Genomic DNA, 10,271 nt, shown 5'->3' on the forward strand with positions numbered 1-10,271 from the left:
ACCCCCCCCCTAACAACAGCTGACGTCATCACGCACATCCACCGTCCTTCCCTCCTTGTTCACAGCGACTGAAGTTTGTGCGTGCGCGCGCGGAGCAGGGTTTTTGTTCGGCGGAGCGAAGCTGTCGGTTCCTCAGAGGGCTCACGCACACTGAAGGAGCAGCAGCAGCAGCAGCAGCAGCAGCCCGAGGAGGAGAAAGAAAAGGGATTTAAAAACTAGCCGACTGTTGCCTCGTGCCTTGCTCTTGCTCTCTTCCTGCTCTACCCCGGAGAAAGTTTTATTTATTTTTATTATTATTTTCTTTAAAAGAGGGCAACGCAGTGTCGCTGGCGGCTCGTGACACTCACAGCACCAAGTATTATGGAGGACCAGCTGCTGTGCTGCGAGGTGGACTCTATCAGGAGAGCCTACCAGGACGTCAACCTGCTCAACGACCGAGTTCTGCAGACCATGCTGAAGGCAGAGGAGAACTACCTACCCTCGCCGAACTACTTTAAATGTGTCCAGAAAGAAATTGTGCCCAAAATGAGGAAAATACTAGCTACGTGGATGTTAGAGGTTAGTTCCCTTCATTTCAACTTCTAAATGAGTTAGCAAGTGTTGCTAAAATCTGCCGCTAGCTTGGCTTCACTGCTGAAGTCCCAAACACAACAAACGAGCCTTAATGTGGAAGTTATAAGACGTTAATTACTCTATTTCACTCGGCTTTTCTTTTTTTTTTTACGCAAATGCGCTATATCCCGAAGAGTGCTGGGTGGTCCTTCGACTATACTGTCTCCAAAGTGAAGTGACTTTCCAGCACAAATGGGCTCTGTTGTCGTTCATTCTGCCTAGGTCTATATTTACTAAAGGCTATAAAGTGCATTAAGATGAGCTTTTTCCCCTCAAAATAACAGCAATGTACACGTATGCAGTCCGGCCCGTGCCAGAACCTTATTACGCGCCATCTTTGTTACCGTGCGCAGGGGGGAAAAGATTTTAATATCATTAAAAATCTGCGATTTGACAAGCAATGACAGCAAAGCGATTCGGTCGCCCAGAAATGCTTCTCGACCACCAAACGCTTACATCGTCCCAGCCAGCCTTTAATCGACTGGCAGAAACTGGTAAAGTTTGTTTTGCTTGCCCGAGAGTCGCCGCCGTTCGTGAAGGTCGCCGACACAAAAACGCCGTTTTTCGACACCTCCCGACGACCAAAAGCCGGGTTTTAGGGTCGGCTTTGGTAGCCCGGGGGATTTCAAACATTTACGACGTCTTCCGGATTGAAATATTCGCCGCCGTATATTTTTTATTAATTTTTGAAGCCGGGCACTGGGCGCTCCGGGGGGAAGTGTCGCACGCAGCACGTGAAGGAGCCTCGTGGGAGAAATAATTGAAATAAAAAATCATTTCGACACCAATCCGACCCGTTTGACCACCATCCGATCAGGCGTTCGATGGGGGTCATTTAGGTGTCGCTTGCATGCGGCCTGGTAATTTTTAAATATTTCTAAATATTTTTTGAAAAGATGACGAAGTTGAAATTAGAGAGTGAAACTTGCATCTACGCCACCTTTGTGTCTCAGTCAGAACTGACTGCAAACTATGTCCTGACTATTTCCCCCGCTGTAACAACTCTGTTAAATATTCTCTAATAAAAATAAGAAGTTTAACACATTTATATTTTTTCCCTTTTTTAAGATTAAATCGTCGGTGTTGAATATTTCACCACGTCTAATTTAAAGGCAAAACTCGGCTGTAGTCAAATCACAAAGGATCTTTATCCATTTGTTATATATATATATATATATATATATATATATATATATATATATATATATGTGTGTGTGTGTATATTTTTTTCATTTGCAATTATTGGGGTATGAGCAGCTGTTGAATGCAAACAGCTGTGTGTGGACAGTCAGTGGGGCCAAAGACATGAGGGAGGGGGGGATCTTTCTCTTTTTTTTCCTCCTTCTTTTCCCTTTTGCAAAGCAGCAGCAGCAACCTCAAACGTGCTCTCTTTCACCTCCCCAGGTCTGCGAGGAACAGAAGTGCGAGGAGGAGGTTTTTCCGCTGGCTATGAACTATTTGGACAGATTTTTATCGGTGGAGGCCACTAGGAAAGCCAGACTACAGCTGCTCGGAGCTACGTGCATGTTCTTAGCATCCAAGATGAAGGAGACCGTGCCCTTAACGGCGGAGAAGCTCTGCATCTACACGGACAACTCGGTCCTTCCCGGAGAACTGCTGGTAATTGAGTTCCGCAGACATGGATGTTGCATAATAACACTTTTTTTAGATGGTCAGTTTGGGTGGGAGTGGGGGGAGGAGGGGGAGGGGGTCCACATGACTTAAAAAGAGGGGGTTTAGCAGGTTACCTGGTTTGTCAGCAGCACCTTGATCAGAACATATTGGAGTGAAGTGGATAGACTGGGTGGAAGGAATAAAGCATCTAAATGTGCAGCAGTGTGAATGGCTGCTTGTGACTTTCCCATGGTGACTGGAAGGCCTCTCTGATTTCATGAATGGTCCCACTGACTTTTTAAGCGAGCGCTGGTTTACAGTGACACCTAGTGGCCACAGTGCAGAGGTGCAGGCAGTGGACGGCCACAGAACAATGAGCTTTCTTTTGTGTTTGTTGCAACATCTTCCTATTTGGCAGCCATGTCACTTCTCTGTCAGAGGATGAGGTGACATCAGCACAGTTTAAAACTGCACAGGGCTATCTTATAGGATACTGTAAAATAAGAATCCTAATCCTGAAATTAAATATTCTGGATTATTGCATATGAAATGTATAAAAGGTAATATCCTGAGAAAGTATGATTTCTGGACATTCTCAACAGGAAGATTTAATTATGGATTAACTAGGCTACAGGAAATGATGCCAACAACTGAGCTGTACATGTTAACTAAAAATCATAAAATGTCCGGAACACGGCTTTGCTACAAGAACCAAATGCTAACGCTTGACATCAGGACGCCCGCGTATTTTTTCTCCAAGTAAGCAAGTTTGACTGATTGATTTGGTCTGGTCCATCTGCAGCAAATGGAGCTTCTGGTTCTCAACAAGCTGAAGTGGGATCTGGCTTCGGTCACGCCTCACGACTTTATTGAGCACTTCCTGTCCAAGCTGAAGATCCACCCATCCACAAAGCAGATCCTCAGGAAGCACGCTCAGACCTTCGTGGCGCTCTGTGCTACAGGTTTGACATCAACATATTGTCTTGTTGCTTTTGATAGTTGTAGCCTACACCAACCAGGTAGCCATTTTTGTCTTTTTTTTCCTGTTTCTATTAAGATCTGATAATTAGGTTATTAGTAAGAAAGAGTTATAGTATTCTTTGCAGTTACAGCATCATATAAGTTCTGCTGTATTCTTTGCCAGATGTCAACTTCATCGCCAGTCCTCCATCCATGGTGGCAGCGGGCAGTGTGGTGGCTGCTGTTCAAGGTCTTTACCTGAAGAGCCAAGATCCCTCCTTGTCCTCCCAGAATCTGACCAACTTCTTGTCACAGGTCATTCGCAGTGACCCGGTATGAAACCACACGCCATACTCTTTTTTTTTTTTCAAAGCCAGCTAACCTGATATGTCACGTTTGTTGTTAAGCACTGCGGCGGTTTTTGACTCTGTGTTGACCTATCCACACGCAGGACTGCTTACGGTCGTGTCAGGAGCAGATCGAGTCCCTGCTGGAGTCCAGCCTGCGGCAGGCTCAGCAGCACAGCGGTACAACAGAAACCAAACACGCCGACGAGGAGGTAGACCTGTCCTGCACGCCCACGGACGTGCGAGACGTCAACATTTGAGGACGCTCGGGGGGGCCGCGTTGCACGACAAACCCGATGATCAAGAGGAAGTTGTCATCAGAGGGAGCCCGATGGGAGGGGCGAGGAGGGGTTGCTTCATCTCAACTCCGCATCCCCTCTTCTGTCCTTCTCCTGGTATTCCTGGTGGGTGGCTGTCATGGCCGGTAATGTCTCTCACACGCCCGCTGTCCATTACAGCTGCCAAGACAAGACGTAGCAGCCCGCCTGCCACGCAACACAACCCCATGTCACATTTCCTGCCAGTGTCCCCTTCCTTGTTTTGGAAACCAACTGAACACTACAGAAATGTACACGAGCGAAAAGACTGAACGTGGATGGCCTGCGAGGGCTGGAGCTGAAGCCACAGAAGCAGATATTTTAGTAGATATTTTTCTTATTCCCTCACATATTAAACTAGGAATCTTTAAATTACCACAGACTCGACATGCCTACTAAAACATCCCAAAGTGTCATGTGCAGTAGGCTCTCTTAGTCTTTCTGCGGGTCTTCTCCAGAAGCCTGGCCTTTATTAAAGCAAAGACGTTGGTTCCTTTTGATTTCCTTTTGTCTTATATCTAGAATGACTTAGACTGTCTGCCAAGTTCCCATGTTTGTCTTGTAGTGCAAACATTCATTTATCCCGGCTTGCTTATGTTTAGTCACTTTATTATATGATTTTAGACACCATTTAGTCTTATACCTCTTCTGTTCCAAGCCTTTTTTTTTTAAAGCCAGTGTATTTAGTGACGCTCTGTTTTTTTATGATCTTAGAGAGACTATGGGCTGCTAATATGGACAAATGGAAATTTTTGTTCATTTCTTGACGACATTCATTTTACTCTTTCCTGCTTGCTGTAACTTGATAACATCAAAATCAATGTATATGTGAGCAGAACAGTCCGGTCTGTTTTTCCTTTTCTTTCTCTGTGTAGTTAGACCTAATACCATTCCAATGATTTTAGTTTTTCTACAAAAGAAAAAGCACTTTTGGTCAGCAATGCTGGCTCGACTAAAAAAAAAAAATTCACATTGATAGAGTTTGTGAAAGGACATGAAAACAGAATATGGTGGGGTTTGAGTCGAAGTCTTCTGGTGATGGAGATACAGAGTGCAGGGATGCAGCTGCACCCGGATCAGATTATTGCAACGGGACAAAGATATAACCGGACTGAGACGCGGGCGCTGTTATACGTCTGAAAAGCCGCCGGCTCCCTGAAGCTGTCTTTGCGATCTCGGGTCAGAGTTTTCCCGCCGACAGAGCTGCTCTGACATTTTCACAAAAAAAGATGTCACAGGTTTAGTTAAACATCAGCGTAAAGAGCGAAGGCTAGAGGTCCACGTGGAGACGCAGTGTTGTTTTTAAAAATAAAACGATGCTCTTATTTTTCGTATTGAGTGGAAAGAGCTATATTTTTATAACTTTAAAACAGAACGGGGCTCCAAGCTACTGGTGTTTAACTCAAACAATGGGGCTTATCTCTTCCTCCAGAGCAGCCCTCCAGCCAAGAAACATGGGGGGAAAAAATGAAATCTCCAGTGTAGCTTTTAAATCACCAGGAGAGCATCCACCCACCCCCTCACCCTGCCGATACTCGACCTCAGCTCAAATACTGCTCATGGATTCTGGGACACAGATGAAGCTAAGAAAAAGAAAAAGAAAGAGGAACGATAAGACTATTGACATATTTTGCACAAACCTAAAAGACGTGGGCTGCGTTTCTTGGGGACTTCCCTAAAAAAAAAATGGAAAAAGACAAAAAAATAAAGGTGGAGAGTAAAGCTGGCAACAATAACCAAGGGGTAAAAAAAAAAGTGAAAACAAAAAAGAGGGCGAAGACTCACGCGTGTACGTGTACGTGTAGTACGCGTGTGTTTTAAGTCAGGGCTCCTACGCGAGACGGCGAGGGGAGGAAACAAGTCGTTCTGGTCGCGTTCAAAATACGTTTTATTTGTAAGGAAGTGAGGATGTCAGACTGTAGGAGCTCCTTAAACTAGGTTTCTGATTGTACATTAAGGATAGAACGTAGGAGAGAAACACTCCTTGTATTCCGCTGCTATAGAACGTAAATTACAGCTATGTGTTTAAAGAGGAAAAAATTCAAAAAACACAAAAGAAGAAAAAAAAATGAATTCAAACAATGCTTTTTTTCTGTTTTTGCTGCTATGTTTTTATTTTTTGTTTGTTTTGTTTTGATTGTTTTGTTTTATACATATAAATGTCAATATACTGCCATTCTAGGTTTGGATTTTCTCATAGAAAATTGTGTTATTGACATCCTCATTTTGTTGTTTTGTGTAGAATATATGTGATCAGTTTTTTTTTTTTTTTTTATATATATAATTATGTAATATGAATTTCCAAACTGTTCCAAAAAAAAAATTAATTAAAAAAAAAAAAGGAGAGGAAAAATTAGACAATGCACAGAGATGCTTTGATCCACAATACCTCATGTGACAGTCAAGATTTATCTCTGATTTTTTTTTTTTTTTAGTTTATTTGTTTAGATTTTATTCTATTCTACTCGTCAGGTCAGTGCCTGCCAGCTCTGTTGAACCTGCTTGGAACGGAAAGCCGGCGAGTCCACGGCATGCTTGGATACCAGTGCCATAACAGAAAATGGGATATGTATAACTCTTTTGAGTGTTAAGCTGTCTCGGTGATAGAGACTTTATCCACATCTAGGCCCATAGTGGCCCTTTTTTTTTTTTTCCTTTTTCTCCTTTCCCAACCCCCCCAGTTTTTATATTTATAAAGAGAAAAAGCTTTTGTGCTCCAATTTTTCAAACTGTCATTGAGTTGATTTGAGTTTGTAAATAGATTCCGTGTCATTCTCTGTAAGCCATAGACTATATTTGTTGTTTTCACAAATCATTTCACACAGTTGTGTCTGCTTCACGCCGGCCGGCCGTCTGCGGCTGCGATGAACAGTGTATTCATCTTTGTGTCGACAACACAATAAAAACATGATTTAGAGAATGGAAAACCTGCTGTCGTTTTTTGTTATTATTATTATTTTATTTCACTTTCTAGACGAAGTGATCTGTCATTCTCTTTCAGAAAAATTTTATGAGCTCTGATGTGACTTCCTGTTTTCTGACGCCCAATAAGCAGACTGAATTGCAAAAACATTTTTTTTAAAAACGAGCGAGCCCATGTGGCATACAAGCATAAACTTGATTCAACATGGCCGCCACAGCCAACTGACCTTAGAAAGCTCTAAAATGGCTTGAAGGCAGGCAAATTTACAGTCTCTGAGCTGTGACCCACTCAGTTTCATGTATGTTGAGCTAAAATCTGATGTGATCGTAGAACATCTACTGTTTCATACAGGCGTAGCAACAGTCCGCCAGAGATCTTGCAGTATTGCGACACACATTTTCGAGCTTTCTTCCTCAACCTAGGATGATCTTTGTTTAGAAGTTTGCCATGACAGGCGCCAGGCGATATGCATTCCTTTAAGGAAGGGTGGACCTTTAATTGTAAACATTGGTTTTGATGTTTAAAAGTATCCAACGCTGTGGTCACCAGCACAGAGTGACTCCACTGAGTTAGAAAGTGTCTGTCTCCCCATGCATCACCTCCATGACTCCAACTGCGCCGTCAGTTCACTTTGGATACTGTGAAGCAAGCCGAGGGCTTTTCCTCACTCTGTCCCAAGTTCAACAGAATGGGAAACTGCTGAACAGGGAAGAGTGAAGTCGCTGCCCCGCTGCTGATTAGTTTCCACTCATCCGTTGGCTTTCAGCTGAAAGCAGCAGACATGATTTCTCAACCTCCCTCAGATAAAATCAGCTGACACAAGAGCCGAAACTTTCGCATCAAACCTAACGTCTTCTAATACACAGCGATCTAAAAACACACCTTTTTATTGTTTCAGAACTCCTTCAATACATATAATGCCACCAGCACGTACGTGAAGCGGCTGCGCAGAAAAACATAACTATTTGTTTCCTCTTTAACTGTTCAGTCTTCATTTAATCCCTTTTGAACTACCTGATGTTGTCTGTTTCCAAACAGCTCTCCTGCAGCCTCAGATATAGCAGAAACACTTGAGCTCACACATAAAGGTTTTTCAGAGATTAAAGGGGAAGTTTGTTCGGTCTGAAGGTAAGTATAAGCAGTTAGCATCTTACCTACTGAGGAAGCAAATAGAATGTTCAAATATATATATATATATATATATATATATATATATATATATATATATATTCCAAACTTTACTAGTGATTATGTGATATCTGTAATTTACAGTTTATGTTTGCACAAAACATTTGTTTTTGTTTTCACTTACCGTATTTTCCTCACTACAGGGCGCACTGGATTATAAGTCAATGAATGGTCCATTTTCAAACTTTTGTCATATGTAAAGCGCACCGGAGTATAAGGTGCATTGTCGTGCACCTCCCAATTTTTGTAACATTCAAATGGACAATTTCGGTGCTCTAGCGGAGCTGGTTCGCCTGTATCGTCATTTATATGATCCCTCTATGAGAGATCACAAAGATAATGAAATGGTTCAAAACGCACAGAAGAATACTGCACCGACGTAAGTGTCAAGTATAAATGCCTTCATCGCTCGCTTAGGTCCGCGTGCCTCTGTGCACGGAGCCCTGCGCGACTATACCTGAGGCTTAATGCTGCGAGCGGTGCGGCTTTGTAGTTTAACCAAAGTCGTACTAAAACATTATGGCTTCTTACATACATAAGGCGCTCCGGGTTATAGGGCGCCCTGTCGTTTATTGAGAAAATTGAAGGCTTTAAAGTGCGCCTCATAGTCCAGAAAATACTGAAAACTGAATCAGGTGTGTTGGAGCAAAGAAAGAAGAAAAACATGTAGGATAGTGACCCTCAAGGCCCAGGGTTGCCCACTCCTGCTGTAGAGTATAACGCAAAGTTGTCCCTCTAATACAAACAAAACCTCAAAGAGGCAGACAAGTCTACAGCTACAAGCAAGCTCAGTTAGAACAGCAATGAGATTAAAGATCAAACAAAAGTGACTGTAATATAAAAGGACTTGAGGATCCGAAGAAACATAATTTCATCATTGAGGCAACACCAAAAAACAAATAATATTAATAGAACCAGGAATAATAAACTTGCAACAAAAATGCAACAGTAAACTGAGTAAAAAAGTAAATAAAGCTAAAGTAAAAGTAACATTTATTCCATAAAAATAAATATGACAGCAATTAATGCTGAGTTAAAGTGAATATTTATAGGAAATTGAATTCAATTCAACCTTCTGAGTGGACTGCAGTTGCAGAATGTATCCTGCTGTAAATGAGTTATCTGAAAACAGAACTTTGTGTCAGAATTTGGGAGTCTTTGGGTTTTTTGTATTGAGTTTATTGGTTCTTTAAGTCTGTTTGGTTCCTGTGTCGTTTGTGTTCCCTGGAATCATTCACCTTTCCTCTGCTCAGTACCTGCCTAGCCTGCCTCAGCCACCCACACCTGTCCCTCGTTCAGAATCAGTCACCTGTGTCCACTTTCTAATCATCCACAGCCTTTAAAACCTTGTCATCTCCTTCACTTGTCTGCTGGTTTGTTCTGTGTTTCACGTCAACGCGCTGGCTAGTTTCTCCCCTCGTTTTCCTGGAATCCTGTTTTGTAAGTTTCGCTTTTTAGTTTGGTTGCTGCCATGTCAGCCTTTGTTTTCCTTTTGTAAATAAATTTGTTTTAGTTTTGAGTTCCACCTTGTCTGTCTGCATTTTGGGTCCAATTCTCCACGCACCGTGGCACTTTGTTAAGTGGTGTAAAATTTAAAACAGACATTTTATTAAAAGTGCAAAAAAACCTCTTGGCTTACCAAAAACCTTTCCCCCTATGAACAGTAACAGTAAAGCTGGACCTTTTAGCTCCGGTTTGTGGAGAGTGGTCCTGGTTGGCTCTTGCGTGTACGGTCTGTGCGGTTCAGTTATTTCGAGCTTCGCCTTTTGGCTCAGATCCTTGTACCACCGCAGACCAAAGCAGTTGGTCTCGTGAGTGCAGACCCACCTCCCATTCCACCCTTTTTCCAGTTGAAAACCACAACAGATACGGAGAAGCCAACTCTCACCTGCAACCTGCTCCAGTGTGCGCTGAATGCCATTTTTCTGAAAACCCCAGCGGAACCACATCATCTGCAAACATCACGAATTAGTCCCTAAAAAAAGCACCTTCCTCTCCACAACTACTTCTGTTTCTTGAGATGTTTTCCATAAACTTATCAAACAGAATCTGTGAGTAGGGACCAGATAACTTGCAAAACAACCCTGATAGTCCTGCAGCACCCTCTCACTTCACCTGACTGTCGACAGAACACACGTGGACTGGACAGTGTCGCTGCGATGACCCCCACATGACCTCTGCAAGGGTAAAGATCTGGTTCACTGCTCCCAACCTGGATAAAAGTCGCAGTCCTGTATTTGCAGCCCAACAATCAGTTGGAGCTTCTTTTCAAACTTCCTGGGAGTCTGAGAAGTACTTCTCCATATTTGG

General features: G+C 42.8%; 1 protein-coding gene across 1 annotated transcript; it reads left to right on the plus strand.

Moving 5' to 3' along the window:
* Positions 1-360: 360 nt before the first annotated feature.
* ccnd1 (cyclin D1) lies at positions 361-6,770 on the plus strand. Its single transcript, XM_017419653.3, has 5 exons — positions 361-558; positions 2,017-2,232; positions 3,029-3,188; positions 3,371-3,519; positions 3,638-6,770. The coding sequence occupies exons 1-5, from the start codon at positions 361-363 to the stop codon at positions 3,791-3,793; spliced, it is 879 nt and encodes a 292-aa protein (XP_017275142.1). The 3' UTR covers positions 3,794-6,770.
* The last annotated feature ends 3,501 nt before the right edge of the window (positions 6,771-10,271 follow it).

The sequence above is a fragment of the Kryptolebias marmoratus genome, linkage group LG15 (genome assembly GCF_001649575.2).
Source record: "Kryptolebias marmoratus isolate JLee-2015 linkage group LG15, ASM164957v2, whole genome shotgun sequence".
NCBI lineage: Eukaryota > Metazoa > Chordata > Actinopteri > Cyprinodontiformes > Rivulidae > Kryptolebias > Kryptolebias marmoratus.